Source organism: Lytechinus variegatus, chromosome 18, assembly GCF_018143015.1.
Source record: "Lytechinus variegatus isolate NC3 chromosome 18, Lvar_3.0, whole genome shotgun sequence".
NCBI classification, from domain to species: Eukaryota; Metazoa; Echinodermata; class Echinoidea; order Temnopleuroida; family Toxopneustidae; genus Lytechinus; species Lytechinus variegatus.
In genome coordinates, this window is record NC_054757.1 from 1,484,349 (window position 1) to 1,503,064 (window position 18,716).

Here is an 18,716-nt window from a genome sequence, read left to right on the forward strand (position 1 = left end):
CTCCAGTCTTCGGGAGATGTGACTAATGGGAACGCTGACTTGCAATAATCCAGGGTGGGATTTTTTCTTCATAATATTCTCTTGTTAACGAAAAGTTCAAAACTTCAGACATCTTACGCGAAGCGAAAAATCACTATTTGACGGGACTTTATTGCTGTCCATTGATTTTTTTTGTTCGTCTATGAAAAGAGAGGTTTCATTGAATAGGAAGTTTGGAACGTCACATTTTGCTGCATTACTGTATACCGTTTACAAGCTTCTGATGAACTAGTGTTCAGTATTATACAAGCAAGTATAATTATTATAGGAAGGCCTTGGAACAAAATCTTGAATAGAAAAAAAAATTATCTGTTTTGTTTCATCTGACATCGAATGTAGAGACAAAAAAAAAATCTGCACATTTTGAAATAAAGCGACTTTTCAAAACTACGTTCAGAGACCAAATCAACAGTAATCGTGATAGTTGTGGGATTTGTTGATATGAAGGGTACGTGGTGAAAAATAAGAATTGAAAACAAGGTTGACTTTTAAGAAAAAATCTGTTCATTCTTTTTCCTTTTTACGTCTGGGGAAGAGAGTAAAAGAATTTGCTGGAAAATCTGTTTCAAATGTTGAGGCAGGCGACTATGCCTGAGGGTCCGCATAAGCTGTCAGGACCTGACGGCGGCATTTCTCGCGAATTGTCACGGAAAGTTTTCGCCCTCGGCGCCCCATAATTGAGACGACTCTATTCAGTTTATTTTGCGGTTAATGTTTGTGATATTTTCTGATATTCTTTCTCGACACAGAACACATTTTTTTCTTTCTCACTAAAAAACTCGACTTTTCAACCAACAATCTTCTCCTCTTGAAGTCGGTTTTCTTTGTAGAAGTTGGTAAATGTTCCGCTGTTATGAGAGCAAAGAAAGAGAGGCACGGTCCTATATGTATTGAAGTGAACTATTGACATGCTCCATAACGTTCCCTGATGGCTGCTTAAGTTTGCTTTAATGTAGATTTCGCTGCTCATCTTATTTTGCAATATCCATAGTGGTGGCACATTTCAATCGCTTGACTTTATTTACAAGAGTGAGCAGCAAAATTTTCGCATAACCCCTCTGTGAATATTCCTAGAAGACTATCAACATTTGCATGAAATATGTCTGTAACATAATTTTAGAAAAATGAATTTGATATATCGGAGGTGTTCCTTCAGTTTATTTGATACAAGACACATCTTCTGCTATTTCTAAAGGCTTTTAACAAGAACCATCCGGTAGAGTCACACCAATAAAACCATAATATACAGACTGGCCCATGGTATGTCATTGGAAAAATTACAATGGCTTTGGTCGGTCTGGAGTCGACTTCATGGGTGTGACTGTGACGACACAGTTCACAACAGATGGATGGAATTTCTGGAAAGCAAAACTTCACCATTCCAGTAACAATTATTCTTCAACATCTTCTAACCACCCAAAGGGATTCGAAAATATTCATCTCTTACCTCAATGAAACAGAATCGATCTGACGTAGAACCATCCATCTTCTTTCTATTTGCGGGACTAAGGTACAGATCATCCGCCTTGACCATTCGTACATAGACCGGAAGCAGCGTGTACGAACCGAACATCTCGCCATACTGCTGCATGATCTTGAGGATATCGTGAAGGGCGCCATCTAAGTTCGACAGAGGGACGCAGTACTCCGCCGTCTTTACACTATCAAGAAAAAAAATCCACATAAGCCATGTGTACATTCAAAATAATGGCTTTTATATTTAAAAAAATGAAACAAAAAACATGCAATTGCGTTATTGAATCAATAACACATTATTTGTCTGAACACTGATTTTGTTTTTTTCAAATGACGATGAGGTTTAACTGTTCGCCAAGCTTTATTATCTTCAGTTGGGTAACATGTGAACGAATGGTGAAAAGAAAATCTCTAGATCTCTCGAGGGGTGTTTTTATTGAGATGAATATATGATGGTTGTGTTTGTTTATTTTGGAGAGTAGCTTACTGGATATTGCCATTGGTGAATGTGAGCACGTTGTACCACCTCTGGATGTAGATCTTCCCCCTTGCAAACTGCTCTAGGCCACAGTCAGCAAAATACGCCAAACTGCAGGGCAAAAACCGCGTGATCATCTGAAAACAGCTTGCTGAACAATCCGTCTAAAATCAGAAAGAGTGAAATAGTCATGCTTTATGTTAGTTTTATCAAATTATATCTAGCATCGCTCGCATTCTATTATATAAGATAACTACTTGCGATATCATGTTTGCAACATCTCTAAAATCTGAAACTCATGAATCCGCGCCCATGAAACCTCTGATTGCCGTGAGAGATGTATTTCAGAATGTTTCATAAGTCAACGATATATATTTTATTCCATTCCTCCTAATGATCGCCAAAGGCAGGCATCAATCGCTCTCGTTAATGACCTTTTGACCTTTCAAGATGGCGGTAAGTTGGAGGGTAGTTGGTGTATCGACGGGGCCACTTTCGCTGATTCTTTACGCCATGTCACGTTAAAGCAACAAGACCTGGATCCGGTGGAGCGGTGAGGCTTTTGTACCAACACTTGTTGCTTGTACTTTTTTCTTCAATAAACCACCATGGCATAATACTGCGCCAATAGAACAAACTGCCGCCGGGGATTTCAAAAACTTCACACCAGACCAGATGATATCGACTCTCTCGATTTTTTTAAATAATAACTTGTGGTCGTGGCTTGATTTTTTACTATTGATAGAAGGCGTCTGCGTCTAAACGTGATATTGGAATTGCTATTGACTATCCCAATAATCGGTATTGAGAATTAGTTCTGTTAATTAAAGAAACATTAACAAATGACAAAGACATGGCTATCTTAAGTGACTAACTTAAGAGTGTTAACGTGACCTTTGGAAAAAAGAGGAGTTGGAGATACCATCCCAAACTTTGATTGTGGAATCACACACTTTCCCCCACAGGGCTAAACCGAGTGTCTTTTACGGGAGATTTTACACAAACACAGTCAGCCTTGTATTTCAGACTGAAAGGTTTAGGCTTACAAACGGACTTACACGGATCAGCTTTGAAATTAACACCCCGAAGAAAAAAAAAACGAGGGAAAATTTAGGTTTATGGTTACCGAAACGTGTGATGCCAGTTTTCAGATGTTCTCCATTTTCAATCCCTTCTTTCATTTCTTGCTAGACTGAGTTTTAACATGAGGCTGATCATTTGGGTAAACTAGTTTATTTGATAAGAGGTCAATTGTTGCATGCTCCTTTCGACTAATCTTTCTACTTTCTTCACATTACAAATCATGTAACTCATACCAACAACAGTTTTTTTTCTACGAATCGGATTAAAACAACGTATCAAGCAAACCCAGAATAAACCAACCCCCATACAACGTATATGACATTGTCTTTTGGTCCGCCTCTGTCTTTGTAATCATGCAATTTAAGGAACAGTCCTTTAGGAAATCAAGGCACAGTAATTGGAAAGAAAATACAGAAGGACACTGAACTGAGATGTGCCATTTTGATTTTGATTTTTTTTTTCAAATACAGTAAACAGGAATTGAGATTAAAACGAAAAAGGAAGAAATTGCAGAGATGATTCAAGCGCACGATTAGAAGAACTCTGCAGTGCCCGATGCATGAAAAGTTGAATTATCAAACAGTACACTCTTGATTCTACAGAAGGAACTGAGACATAGAGAGATATGTGATTTCTAATGAAGAAAACAATGAGTAGATTATGATGGGAGATGTTTTATTTGTAGCAAGATGCATATGAGCATACAGTCCTTGCGTATGATCCTAGACTTACCTGCACAATCTGACACGCACTTTGTCCTCTGCATCCCGTACACGTGAAGCACTGCATATCCATACACATATTACACTGACAAGTTCCTGTTTCCAGAGTCTTTTCTCCTGACAAATACACCGCTTTTAGCGTCCTGTGGCCATTTTCACTCTTATCACCGTCCCTTGGGAATGGGTTCACGAAAAAAGAAAAGAACTTTCCATGTCCTTCCGAAAGCACACGAAGCTCTTCGGGAATTCGGAATTCCTCGGTTTTCTCCGGCCACTCAATGTCAATGTAATGCCGAGTTTCGGCGATGTTGAAGACTGGTATGCACTCGAGTGTAACGGAATAGATGACGCCTAACGAACCGAACCCAACAGCAACCGCTCGGAATACCTCTGTACTTTGGATCTCCAGAGGCGGATCGCCAAACTTTGCAGCTTCGACCCGCCGCCTCACCGATTCGAAGTCTTCTTCTGCTTCGCCATTCTTCGGTAATCTGACCTTGATCTGGATCCCCCTGGCGACAACCATGTGGACCTCGATGACGAAATTTGACTGAGGAATGTAAAAAGAACGAAAAGAATTACTAGGTTATGACGAAATCTATTCAATACGAAAAGGTCAAGAAGAATCATAGGTCGAATCATAGGTCAAGATGAACCGTACAATATTCATGGAAAAGACAGAGGTCTTTCATGTATATGAATTTAAGATACATTTTGTCATCAGTATAAATATGTCAGATGATGACACCTCACACATTCTGAGGTATCATTTTTTAAGTGCACGGTAATCTAGTTGCACACTGGTCGGAAGAAAGTGATTTCTGTATTGACAGTATGACCACTATCAGTATGCTCAAAATTATGGTGAAAAGGAACTTCCAGAACAACGGCGGCGGTACGGTGGAGTACACAGAATGTATTCATTCAATAGTGACATTTTTTTCTCCGTCGATACACCTACCGTGCTTCCTCATATCTAAAAGCTCCCGAGTACAGATTGACTGCATACAGAACCTATAATGTGAAGAAATCTTACCATGGTTGGGTAGTCCTGGCCGGTACCATGTGTTGAAGTACTGATGATTCCTGCAATTGTCTGACCTGCATAGTTTCCCATGCACGGTAAGCTCATGCCGTATTTGGAGTCGATCTCCCTGACGAGGTCGTGTAAGATCTTGCCACCTTGGACCTCGATGTGGTAGATGGTTCCTTCGTCGTTCTGAGGTTTGGCTCGGACTATCCGCGTCAGATCCCTCATATCTTTTTGAAAAGAAAATCAAGCCAAATAAATAAAGAAACCCATGTTATGCTTCATGACGGTCTTGAGAATAAGTTTTATAATTTCTAACTCTTAGATTGGTTCATGTACTTTATATTTCATTGACCATATGGTTTGAGCTGTACTATCATTTTTATCATGTTTTACAGTGTAATATCTCAATTGAGGTAGCACAAAAACCCAATTACCATCAACCTCCATTCTAAAAAGTGGGTTGTTAAGAAACGGACACCAGTTGGTGTCTCTGAAAAGAAGTGTAAACGTAACAAGAAAATGGTAAACTAGAAGTATAACTATCATTAATCATTGGTGGCTTTCATTGCAGGAAGAAAAGAAAACACCATTAATTTATTTATTGTTTCTCTCTTACCAATAAGGATATCTCGAACGTTGGTGAGCTTAGACCAGGAGGCTCCCGATCCAACTGCCCGTAACCTGAGGTCGTTGTCGTACGCGTACCTCACCACCTCAGCAATTTGTTCTACTGCTGTTAGACCTATTCTCAAACGCTCCTTCGGTAACGACATGCCTAGAAAAGATTTTAAAAATATATTGTTTTCAGAATTAATAAAATGAAACAGGATCCAGATTCTTTTCGTATTTAATGTACATGTATATACCATCCGATATTTCAGTCTCTCACCGACTTACTGTAAATCATCCTAAATGGTGTACCAAATCTCTTCTCCAATGAAAATTTCTTTAAAAGATCTTGGACTGAGAATGTTAAAAAGCTCGTTTGAAAATATCACCTTCGTTAGCGTGCAAGCTGCAGCAAATGAGAAATGCGATGGAACGAGGAGCTTTAAACTCACTGAAAGAACAAGCCGTAATGTGGACGCTCTGACAGCGGTGGCTTCCAGGCTATTGGGACAGGATGTGTAGCGACAGAATGCAATAAGCTAATATATAATGATACGACAATTAAGTTGTAATTTGTAGTAAAGAAGAAAGTTCTTATAATGAAAAAAAAAGAAATATCAATATAGAGAGATATTTATTCATTGGACTCTATACCCTATAATGGTACAGTTGTCACGAGACATTATCAAAATCAAATATTAACTATTTAGAAAACGGAGGCTTAAACCAAGATGTTAAAGTGATTGGTTAACATTGGTTTGACTTTTAAAAAATCTGAGCTATAAGGTCACACTTGTCACCTGTGTCTGTGATATGTTACAAAAATGAAGCCCAGAAAAAATTGCGTCCGAAAATCATTATTTAGTGCTTCAAAAATTGAAATATAAAGTGACCGTAAACAACATCTTAATCTCATCCCATACACTTATGTGTACTATTTAGGCGTCTATAAGACACCTATTTACAAAAACAGGGTTTGCCTTGTAGTTTTAGCTTTTCATTCTCAATAATGGTTGTTTTCAGGGTTTATTAGTTCTACTACATGCACTTGTACACATGTTTCATCTTGGTTTGAGAATTTTTTAAATCGGCTGCTCACAAAGTTAAACAATCCCTTTAATGTGCATTATCCATGTTAACGTTTGACAAATGGCACACTCTGAAGTGTATCGGTGGATTGTCTGGAACTCGACTTAATTCAAGGTGAGACCCAGAACCCCTGATAATCATTAGCCACATTAAGAGAAGCATCTGTTGAATCCCTTGCAATAATCTGCTTTTGATACCGCCTTTTAATTGGGTATGTTTGTCAGGTTTATTGATGTGTTCATGGGGTTTCTCTCGTGGAATAAATCTCGTCTTTCTTCATGTACATTGTATGTGAATTGGTATTTATCTACCATTGCCCAGCCCCCACCACCTCCCGCGATAGTCAATGATGTTCAGCATACATGAAAATACCTCGAAGTGCTATCACCACAAATTGTTTGTCTACAGTTATGGGATATTCCGAAGACACATAGTTATGACCTTAGAACGTAGCGTGTGGCCAAGCATGGCGCTTCAAAGCATTTATCTCATGTTTGCTAACAAGATCACCCAGTTGTATGATGTTTATGCGTCCATTAAGTCCTTGCTTGACTCTCCATGGAGTCCTTAGCGTCCAGACAAAGCGTAAATGAACAGCCAAGGTTCAGTGCGATATCCAATCACCCCCTAATTAGTACGTCATCGGTCTGGCAATGGACGGCTTTCTGGGGAGTCCTGAAACCAAACTGAGGACTCATGGTCAAGATGCCAAGTAGCAAGGTTGACGATTCGACAGACTGAGATTAATGCTTTTTTCTAAAACATGATGATGAATAAATCAATAAATATTCATACAATGTTATAAAAAGACATTTTTTTGTTCAGGAAGGGGTTAAAGAAAGGGACACTAGACCTACAACCAACACGTGAAGGGCCGAGTGTTTTGAGGTTCCGTAATCTTGTATTTGACATGTTTGACGTCAGGACATGTGTCATCCGACTTGATGTTAGATCTGAAAACTTTCCCCGGCTGAGAAGCGCTATTACTATAATAACTGTCTGATAAAACGGACTTTGTCGGATAAAAAATCCGACAAACCCTTTCATGAGCGTAATAAAATGACCCCTTAGGATATTCATTCATATGGCAGAGTGGAATATATTGGATGAGAGATTCAGGCTCCCTAAGCAATTGTAAACGAGACATTCTCAAGTAGCGCTAAGATTTGCGACTAGGAATGTCGAGGGCCACACAGAGGTGAAACATCTTCACTTTGTCATTAGATTTACCTTGAATTTGGCATCCAAGCAACCATTGTAAACTGCGACGTTTACAGTCAAGACTCAATAGAAAATAAAAGCGTGAAGATTTGTGAGATGGGTGTCAAGAGTGGAAGATGGTTCTTCTCTGGGTCGAAAGAGACCACGTTGGGAGCACGTCAGTACCACGTGGGAGTCTTCCAAAACTGTTCACATAATCGACTTTCAAATCGAACAATCATCATATCTCATGATCGAAGATGTGGTCTTCAAATAATATGGCACCAACTGTAATTTTTAACATGAATTTTTGAGAAGTTCCTTTTGTTCGACATTTTCTGACTCTGTATGAACTGCAGGTTGAATTTAATCTCACCTTATACATATGCTGATATATCACAATTAAAAGAATTAATCAGGGAAATTCAACCGCTATACGGACTTTAATGTATGATTATTGTTCGAAAGTGGAACAGTAAGGGCTTTAGAGCTACAACCTACTGAACACCTCCATCAAGAATGAAACTGCTACATATATGAATGTTAAAATGCAAACACTGGTGACATTTTATTTCAGCAAAATTGGACCAGAAATGGCTAAAATGTGTAAAATGAGCACATTTGATCTGGCACGAAGTCACTCGTAGAACCAACAGGATTTCCGTGTGAGTATATGCAATCTGCGTGACATTCTTTGTGGAAAGCTGCAGCAGAAGTCATGGAGATTGACCGTTGATAAAATTTGAAATACCTTACATAAATTACAAAGCAGAATTGAATGAATAAGCGGCCACTTTTTAATAGTTTTAATGGCAATTATCCTATAGCTTCCTTTTCACCTTAGCATGCTTAAGAAACGTGCAGATGTGTAGGTGTTTTCAACGTTGTACATTAGTCGGACGATAGATATTTGAATATTAATGCCGCTGTTTCAATGAAACACAGGGGGAAAATATATTTAAATTCACAGACGCCATTACTTCTTTACTGCGATATTTTTATTTAGGGTATTCATATGGTTGTCATCTGCGTTCTTGTGTTGGCCATGTGACTAAAATTCAAAACCCATGCATTTCAGTCATTTCTTTTCATCTCTTTCGATTGAAGATCACGTCCCCTAGAGATGATCGGGACAACGAAATAAAACATTGGAAATATCAACAGAAATCTCTAACAATGAATATTTATGACCAATCATATCAAGGTGACATTAACACTCAGAAGTAGTTTTCGTCTGATAAAAACATTTTAAGATTAAATCCCGAGTCACCGCCCCGCATATTATAAACATATTCGGTAAGTGTTTGGGAAGAGCTATTTATCTTAAGAGCTCGGTAACGACTGATCTCGTAAATTATCTATCCCAGCAATAAAGACTTCGTTGACTCTAGTCAAAGTAAAATTTCGAATATAAAAGGCATATAATCTATATATAGGCCCTATATACCCCTCTGTACTTTTTCGATTCTAGTGACATTAATTATTAATAAACCTGACATTGCATGACCTTGCTATTATCTGCCTGTAGCAATAACAATGGAATACATAAAGGTCACGTTTTTATTTCTGGAAACATTCGGAAACGTATTCCCAACTTGACTTTATCACAATATTCATAAAGGGTGATATTGATTATATTTTCTTCCAATTATGAACGTCTCTTTGGTATAAAGGCCTATGTCGCCTATCACTGGGAATGTTATGAAACATTAATCCAAACCCTACAAACCTATTATAATGTATACCACCTACTAGTATAAGGAACACAGAGGCCATCTGGATCCAGTCACATAAAGGTTGGCGATTAATCGATACGCTTGGTTTTCAAAATTAATTGTACTTTGTAGTCAATGCAATCAATTGTAAAATACATGTGTATTCTACAATGATTGCAAAGCTGTGTGTAACGGACCCTGGTCATGGTACATTCATAACAACGAGACAAATATTCAGTCAGTCTTGACTCAGTTTTGGCGATATGACAGGGGCGTTACAGATGCACAGTTCGTGTTGTGTATCTCTTTATCATTCGTTGACTGGTTGTACGAAGGTGTTGGAAAGTGGAAAGAAAGTACTTTTCTCGACTCCTGCGTCTTCAAGGTAAAGGCTAGAAGAAAATGTTCTCATTGTCACGGGAAGTACCGAACAATGTTGGCCTGATGCCAAAGGTACCTCTTTCCATGAAATTCAAAATAATATCTCTCACATCACTGAGTACCTGCTAACTCAAGAAGCCGTTGTCTCATGGGTGTGTTGGTGAAAATCCTTATTCTTTTACGCGAAATCACCACAATCAACAAAGGAATCGCCACAATCCTTACCAGCAAAAAAAACAACCTTTATGTTCTGTCACACCATGACCGATAGTCTTTCAACTTAAAATCGTTGGTCAGTCTGGGGCCTGTTGCAGAAAGAATTGCGTTTAAACGCAAGTCCCAAATGTGCACTGTTGATAGGTTGAAAATCAAGTTGCGCATGATTTTTAGAGTTGCAATTGATTGCAACTCTTTCTACAACGGGCCCCTGGATGCTCTGTAGTCGGTTTCGTGGTTGTGACTGTAGCTATAAAAGAAAGAGAGAGAGAATCTCTTGAGCATAGCTGTAGTCCATGATGAATTCCCAACAACCATGGAATAGTTCCATGCAACAACTAGCATGACTAGGGTCATTAACAAAAATCCATGCGTTAACACGCGTTAAAACATTCGAAATAGGCCTTAGTAGCTCTCGATAGTTAAAAGGAATGATACCGAAATACCTACATTCTCCTTTTCTTCACTCTGAATCGTAGAGGCATGTTATCAATTAATCACCTTTAATATAAATTACTTTAGTCAGCCACTGTATTTATTTCATCGTTCGCACGTCATATGCCATGTACTCATCGTAATCGTCATCCGTAATTATTCAAGTGTATATAGGCCTACCTAGAGTGAAGGTTTTATCACGGTATGCTATCCAGAAAACAGTTTTCCTAAATTGGTTCCCTCCCCCCCTCTCTCCGAGGAAATCGTTGGATCCTAGTTCAAAGTACTTTAGTTGAGTGAGGACCAGACTATGTATTCCCGTGCCCTGGAAAAGCGCTCCTGGATCTGTACTTAACGAGCAATTTAGTGTGCCCTTGAGGTAGTACGTCCAGAGAATGGTGTGTGTACATGTTCTCTATAGTTGTGTTTTTTTGTTGCTGGTGATCGAAATTAAAGTTTCGTTGCAAGAATGGAGAAAGACAATTTGAGTTATACACCCAATAAAAAAAAATCATCGCCTAGAGTGTCGTATAATAACTTCTGCATAAAAGTGAACTTTAACGTTTAATTTGTAGATGATTTATTTATTTGTGTACGAGCGATTTTATGCTGGGCCCTCCGATGAGAGCGTCTGTCAACGGCGTGCTCTTAAATACGAATAATAGTAATGAATACTCTTATTATTATAAATATTATTATTACCATTCCGTATGTTCTTCTTGTTACCTAATGTATATTCTGTATAAAAGATATCCAATGTTTCGTCCCATTGATATTAATGTCATGATAATGTACCAGAATTTACAAATTCGGAAAATGCACTTTCACATTTTTGTGCTTGTGCCTGGTGGCGTAAAATGAGCGTGCGATTAATTAGCTTGAAATCTGAATATCTGACAATGTCATTCCTCTATGGTATTCCGTATCAGTGGAGGAGGTCTATCGGGTGCCTTGTTACAAATGATGTGTAACCACGTGTGTAACTCAGCCTCACCATACATTGAACTTGAGGGCAGGAAAAATATGTCGAAATGTCAACTAGATGTCAAAGAGGCAGAAGTAGCATGGAATTTCCATCATATGGACATTGAAAATTGAGAGAGTTTCAGTTAAGGCGCTTAAATGAAATCATCTCCCAAACATGTCAATGGATAAAAAACTTTGAAGAACGTTCGTCCAGCATGGTGAAGTGGATGTAAAAATTAGCTCCATGGTGAAGTGTAAAACGGGCTCGAGAAAAAGGAGGATGAATTCTGCAAACAGATGTGCTACTGCTGCAGGCAAAATGCATTTCTTGTCACCGTGTGTTCCGCATTAAGACGCCGCTGTGGTATTATCTTGCACTCTTCACTTTCAAAGACATTTCTAATTTTTCCGTCCCTCCCATAGACCTAAAAAGTAGTACGTGCCTGTTTGGTAAAGATAGCAAGGCTGCTCTTAGGACAGACTGAATTGGTTGGCCTGTATAAGTCTCAGAGATCTGTTATGGAAAGATAAGTTACAATAACTGAATGCAAGGGCTCTTAGTGTATGCAATGAAGCAGGTTACATTGTTACAACATGTCTTTATCTAATGAAGACGTGTTCGCAATACAGACATTTCCTCCAGATTTTATTAGCAACTAAGCGATTTTCATTTATCATAAGACCTCTTACTACTTACTACAACATATTATATGTATATGTTTATGGATGAAACGTTTAGGCCTACCTATAATATAGACATGCATGATTACCGTTGGTTAGACTCATTTCCAAGAGTGAGAGGTGGGGGGGGGGGGTAAACAGAAAGTGCTTGTATTTATCGGGTTACTTCCAAATATAATTCAACATGCACATTCAAGTTTTGAGCATGTTTTCTTGAATGGCAAAGTGCTGGACACATTGCTCTAAGAGTAGATGGTGAAACCAATTGTAATTGTAGTCTGAGATGTCGGTAGGGTTGCTATCGGATTGTCGATCGTCAATCCTATTCCCAAAAGGATAAAAATGGCGTCAAAAACAACCACCAAGATAATACTCGCCACATACCTGCCTAAAATAACCGATGCCCACGAAAATAATATTTACATTGCTGAACGTTTTCTTCTGAAAACAACAATGCAAGCACAAACAAAAATAAGTCTTTGTAATATTCTTCTCATTTTCGAATTGTCTAAATGCGTCCATGAGATTTATCCCTTAGAAATCCTCGAAATATCACTTTTCAGGTAACTAGGTTAAATTCGAAGTATGGACTTGTTTGCCGGGTTTGTTTTCCTTCCGTCTGCTCGTGTTTTCTTTCATTGCTACTGCAAAAAATTGTTTAAAAAAAAGGGTTGTAATTTAAATTTTCGTGATAAAGGGAAAGAGAAATGACGCTGAAACAAATTAGATGCTGGTTTCGGGTTTCTTTGATGAAAGGGCGAAGATAGAACTAAAATCTGGCCTTGATCTTGGTTTCCTGCCATCGTCTATACGCAAGGGAGGGATGCCATCTCTGGGGTAACATGAAAATGATGTCAAGGTCGTAATAAAACTAGGCTTCCCATCCACAAGGGATATGTAGAAATGGGACTAAGGGGGAGGGAAAGAGGAACGATAGGGGGGGGGGGGTGGTGAATGGGAGAAGTAGAAAAAACAAAGAGCAATGATTTGGTAGGGTGGAGAAATGATGGGGGAAGGTGATTGCTTGTGAGTGAATCTATATGTGTGTGTGGGTGGGGTGGCTGAACGTTTCTATAACTTAAAAAGGAGAAAAGGCAAAAGTGAGTGAAGAACAGATAAAAAGAGAGAAGACAGAAATAGAAGCGGGAGAAAGAAAATAGGGATAGAGATCATTAGAAATTTGGCATGGATTCATGGCGGATCACTGGTGTGTTAGACGTTAAAAGCTGTCAGTATAAATGGACCATCAATCAATCAATCAAGAATACGAGCAAGATTGCCATAAAGATGTATAAATCATGTGAAACTAGTTATTACCTCTCAAAAATCATTTATAATAGACGATGCTTAACATTTTGAGAAAAGCGTGCTCCCATGTTTTCTGTACTTTCATGTCTCCCCTAAGATTGGCATTTGTTGATGTACTTCATATCAGATTTCATTTCACATTTGAAACATATTTCCTCCATTTTTTATGTTTCTGCAGTGAGAAGTTGATTGTTTTTATGTTCGCTGTTCAAACATTGCTTAAAGGCTCCTAGGAAACGCGAAATCGATCGCGGTGGATTTGTGGCTTTTTGCAGAAAGACCACTGTTGAATCAAAAGAACCCTCCGAAATCACAACCCTCTCTGCTCTTTCTCAATGACATACAGAAAACAATTATTGCAGAGGTAACAGCACTTATGTATTATTGGCTACTACATTGGTCTAAATCCATTGACTTCCGCTTTTAATTATTATAGGAGTGTTTGACGTTCTTATTATGGTGTTATTTACAGTAGCCGCCACAATGCAATCCCGCCTATTTCCCCCTCAGTTTGTTCTTTCTCCATGAAACTCCCAACCCTCATCTCTGAGAACTTTGTTAATTAACCAATTACACAGGGATTATGATGATTTGTTTACCTATCACAAAGCACAGCAGATGATGCAAGCATGGCTGGATTCACTGCTTTGATCAATGGTTAAATTCGCTTTTCTGACGATAGAAGAACTGACTTTGGTTTCATCAAGGAGTCTCCTCCCAACTTCCTGATTTCATGTACATTCGATGGATCACTGCAGGTATTATTTTCAATTATCAGATTATAATAACAAGAACCATGAGAACAGAAACTAGAGATATCATAATTTTGGGGGAATGCATCTTCGACTGGAAGTTCATTCGTCATTTCTTTAGCTCAACACGGAAAACCAGAGGCAACCCAATATTAGAAAGTAAGTTTATAACATGATGATCTGAAACAGACAGCCTCGAAGTACAATTTCAAGATGTTTAATGTAGCAAACTACAGCTTCCTCGTTTTCTCCCTGACGAGAAAAAGCAGCCTCGAAATATTTCAATTCCCTAACCTATCGTTTTCTATTTCCGACACCCGTCTCCGGTTAGGGCACGAAGATTCCTATCGATGTTCTTTCCTACAAAGTGTCAATACCGCTTTGGTGTTTGTCAATAACAGCCGTCAAAGACGCGTAAGCTCGCCCTGCCTTCCTTTCTGCGCCATCCTGTCCTACGCACCGAACAGTCTTCTGCTGAAATCACAGAACTTCTTCCCTGACTCGCAATGACTGCTTTGTAAGTTAGACCCAACTTTTCATATTGATGGTTTGGCACACAGACCCGCCTCTTCGCTGCGGTTAGACATCAAACATCAAAAAAGACGTCCAGATTTTGCTGGAGATACACTCATCTTGGCTAATTATGTGGTGAGGATCGGAGGATGCTTCAAGAAGTGTGAAGAGGGGGATGCCTTTGAGGCCTATCCCCGACTTCCCCTGAAAGGGATTAAAAGTACGGGTGACTAGGAAAGGGTACGCAATGCATGACGGGATGAATTTTGGCGCGAAAGTTCCTGAGTCATGTTGTAGTAAGGCACTAATATGAAACATGGTACTTGCTATTATTTTCTGCACTCTTGAACCCTGGGACTATCAGAATGCATGCTTCCAGCATTTCCTCCAGCAGACTGCGATATCCCACAAACAGAAGTTCTAACCAACACCTTGCTTGCGGTAGGAAAATTCTGTGGGCCAATTCTTCATACCCCTGAAGTGTTTTATCACATTAAAGATTGTATGTCGATGATTCCTTTTTAATAACTGACATTACAAAAGATAAAAAAATAAACTTACCTTTAACAAGATTTGTCCTGGAGAGTTTGTTGGTAGGTCTGAAGTAATCGACAAGGGGTTGTACCGTTTCCGTTCCGTCGTAATTGTAAAATACTCTTCTGTTGCCATAGGAACAGCATCTGATGCAGGGGAATACAAACTGGTTGCACGACCTAACTCCAGAACAGCAATCTACTATGTTACACGTCCTGCTTAACGTATGGTACATGGACTTGAAGGCATTCCCTAAATCAAACGAGAAAAACATGATAATTAATCGCAAGATGAAAATATATTATGATATAAGAAATCTTCGATACTAGCAAGACGATTGTTCGTCTCATTTTATATAATATTCCAGGTAACGACGGCTATTTTGATAATACATATACAAAAGTTATGATGTTACCGTTTGACCTACTTGAGTTGTTGGTTATCATGGTTACGTAACAACATTATTGACTTGCATGATCATTTCCTGTTGCAAAATTGCAAATTACAGAATACATATTGCACAGGAACAGTGTATATTTTACTTGTAAATTGAAGAAATAAAAGGGATTTATTGCAAAGACAACTTAGTATACTTTATAAAACAATGATCGTAAAATGACATGTCTATGTCTACTGTAGATAGAAATCTGGATACAGGATCCATATTCAGTACTGCTGGTACGAAGCTTATTGCTTCCTTAAAAAAATCATTACAAAATGATGTAGGCAGATTCCTTTGAGAGCTCTAGCTTATTGGTGTTATGGTTAATTGGAATAGGATTGATTGCGTGACACGTTAATGTGGATACATTTTTTTTTTGCAAAGTCACGGTTGAGGATGGGATGGTAGGGAATTTGGTCCCATTTCCTCCGCATGTTTGGTGCATGTGGGTGGAGAGTGTGTGAGGGTGTGTGTGTGTGCGCGCGTGTGGGTAAAAGAAGGAGGAATATGGAGAGTGGAAGACAGAGGGATAGGGAGCGACAATGAATAGCAGATGCTTTTGAAAACCGAGAAAGCAAGTGCCTGTACATACACGGGCTTGATTATAAACATATATACCACGGTTGTCTCCTGAAGATAGTAATATCTATCGACCGATAAAGACGCGCGGATGCTATCTATTCAAGAAATATTACTATCATTACTAGCCACTGCATGCATCCTATCTGCTCAAATACTGTTTTATAGTTTTATGGTGCGTAAGTTTAATGTCATTAAAGGGCATACAGTTAAAAATGCGATATCTCAGCAAGAGTCAGCATGATCCTGTGTATCGACGTCTGTGATGGGGAGAATTACTAAACATTCAGTTGTCAAAGTGCGTGTTATCACGCTGCTTTTAGTGCTTAACCCACAATTTCCTGCTTTTACCACTAGTGTGAACACGCTGATAGGAGAAAGTCCACACACCATTCGCGCGGCAGGGAGGTGGCGTAATATGGGGTTCAACCTGTGGGCGCGGCGTGAACTTTAATCGATTAATGAGGACGAGTTCGTCCTCTTTTCTTATAGATTTCATGAGGGATATATTCGGAAGTAATCGAACCGGAAGGCATTCGTATCTAAGAATGTCTAAACTACAATGATTATTTTTCCCTTCAATTCGATAAAAAAATTAATCACATTTATTTGCCAAAGAAGTTACTTCTATAAGTTACTTCCAAGTGTTACTTCCAAGTGACTACTTCTAAACTTAAATCTACCAAAATTCTACACGGAGCTCTTTACGCTATAATATATCATGGAATTTATAAAAATGTGGTTATATCTGAACAGTAGCACAAAATGCAAATGAGGTAAAGTTTTTAATCTATGATCTGTACCATTTCCAATGGGTAGTTGTCAATCTTTTCTGTCATCCACTTCCCACGCCATAGACAGTTCTTCAAAGACGTCGAATTCACCCGGCAGACCTTGGGTAATTTTTATGTTTTTAAGAACGTATGAAGGATGGGATCCCTCACAAGTTTCAAGAGGAAAAGAAGAGAAACAAAGAAATCCCCAAGAGCGTCGCTAAAAGTCAAGGTCAAAATATGGATTGGTGAAGAAAGGAAATCAACGGAGACAAGATATTCTGGTATTGAAATGAACATCAAACACGCGATGTTTTAAAGGAAGAATGGTGAATAAAGGCCAAGGCTTACGAAGGGCTGAAAGTGTATGCACAAATATAGCACCTTTTCCTTTCTATTACAGAGCGCTGAATTGCATGGCCGTTTGTTTAAAAAAATGGTTGAGGAAAAGAAAGAACCAAGATTATTTAGATGTTCTTGAAAATTAGAGGGCACGGTCCTGGTTAAACCATGGTTAAACGCATGATGCTTATTTCGTACGTCATCTGATTTGTGTTAACGGTATACGATGTCGGTAGCATGAAGCAACTCGGGTCACTGAGCATGCGCAAACATTAATAACGTTGCCTGACATACCAACCGTTCGTGAAGACGACTTAGATAGTGGACAGATACACAGAGTATTGCGGTGCTTAACTGCACTAGCTTTGGGTGCCGTGAACATAAATCAGATTTTGTACCAGTTCAATGTAAGTGAATGGTGGACGTGCGAATCACAAATTCTCTATTGGGAGATTGACCCCTCCCCCCGTCCCCACCGCCCACAAAAAACACCCAAAAACAAAGCGCCCCACTCCACAATAAGACCAACACTGATACATCCCTATTATTTCCCATATGATTAAGAAGACAAAAAGAGGGGGGCCAATAAGATATAATGGCGACGACACTAATGTTACAAAAGCAATTATTTCAAAGTCATTCTGCATGCTGCATACGTGTACCACGGAATAAATTTTGTCATCACTTTTGCAACCTTTCACTCCAGCGCGCAACGAAACGCAAACTCTTCCCTCTTTCCTACTTCCAGTATGTTTACACGTCGTGTCGTCTGACATCACACAACACCTTCGATGCTGTCCGACTCCCTCGGGCAAAGGATACATTTTTCTTCTTCTCCCTTAGATGTGAAGAGATTATCGGCTGATATAAGAACCCCGATTTCATTTTCCTTTGCCAAGGCCAAGGCTGTTGATGCGGAGCGCGACAGGTGATGCTGAGCTAAAAATCTCAAGTTCAATAGACATATTTTGTTATGTTTTGGGGGCTACGGGGATTTTAGCCCTGATCAAAGAAAAATAAATAGATTGTCAAAAATGGATGATGGATATGAGTAAACCCCCGCACAATCGCTGGCGAGGAATTCGGTCAAAGCGAATACTTTATTCAGAGCTGAAATGATATCATATGATCTGTCCCACTTTTTATATAAAGATTTCTTTTCCAGTTCATAAAGTTTTTCATGCAGTGATAGAATAATGCACACAGAAAGCATAGGTGTTTATTAGTAGACTCTATAAAATTAAGTAACAACGAATAGGCGTAATCAGAAGAACTAAATTTGATTTTATTGGAAAGTTGAGTAGGTTTGCTTTGTATTTGATCTTAAAAGGAATTATTGGGTTTTCATGA

The 18,716-nt window shown here is 38.9% G+C and overlaps 1 protein-coding gene across 1 annotated transcript in view; it reads right to left on the reverse strand.

Moving 5' to 3' along the window:
* Positions 1 to 18,716, reverse strand: part of LOC121431826 (L-gulono-1,4-lactone dehydrogenase-like) — a 37,235-nt gene that overhangs the window by 4,780 nt on the left and 13,739 nt on the right. The window contains exons 2-7 of the mRNA XM_041629580.1: positions 15,258 to 15,482; positions 5,448 to 5,606; positions 4,835 to 5,058; positions 3,809 to 4,348; positions 2,003 to 2,157; positions 1,487 to 1,700 (exon numbers count right to left, since the gene is read on the reverse strand). Of these exons, the coding sequence (XP_041485514.1) occupies positions 1,487 to 1,700; positions 2,003 to 2,157; positions 3,809 to 4,348; positions 4,835 to 5,058; positions 5,448 to 5,606; positions 15,258 to 15,482 (1,517 nt within the window). The remainder of the gene's footprint in view (positions 1 to 1,486; positions 1,701 to 2,002; positions 2,158 to 3,808; positions 4,349 to 4,834; positions 5,059 to 5,447; positions 5,607 to 15,257; positions 15,483 to 18,716) is intronic.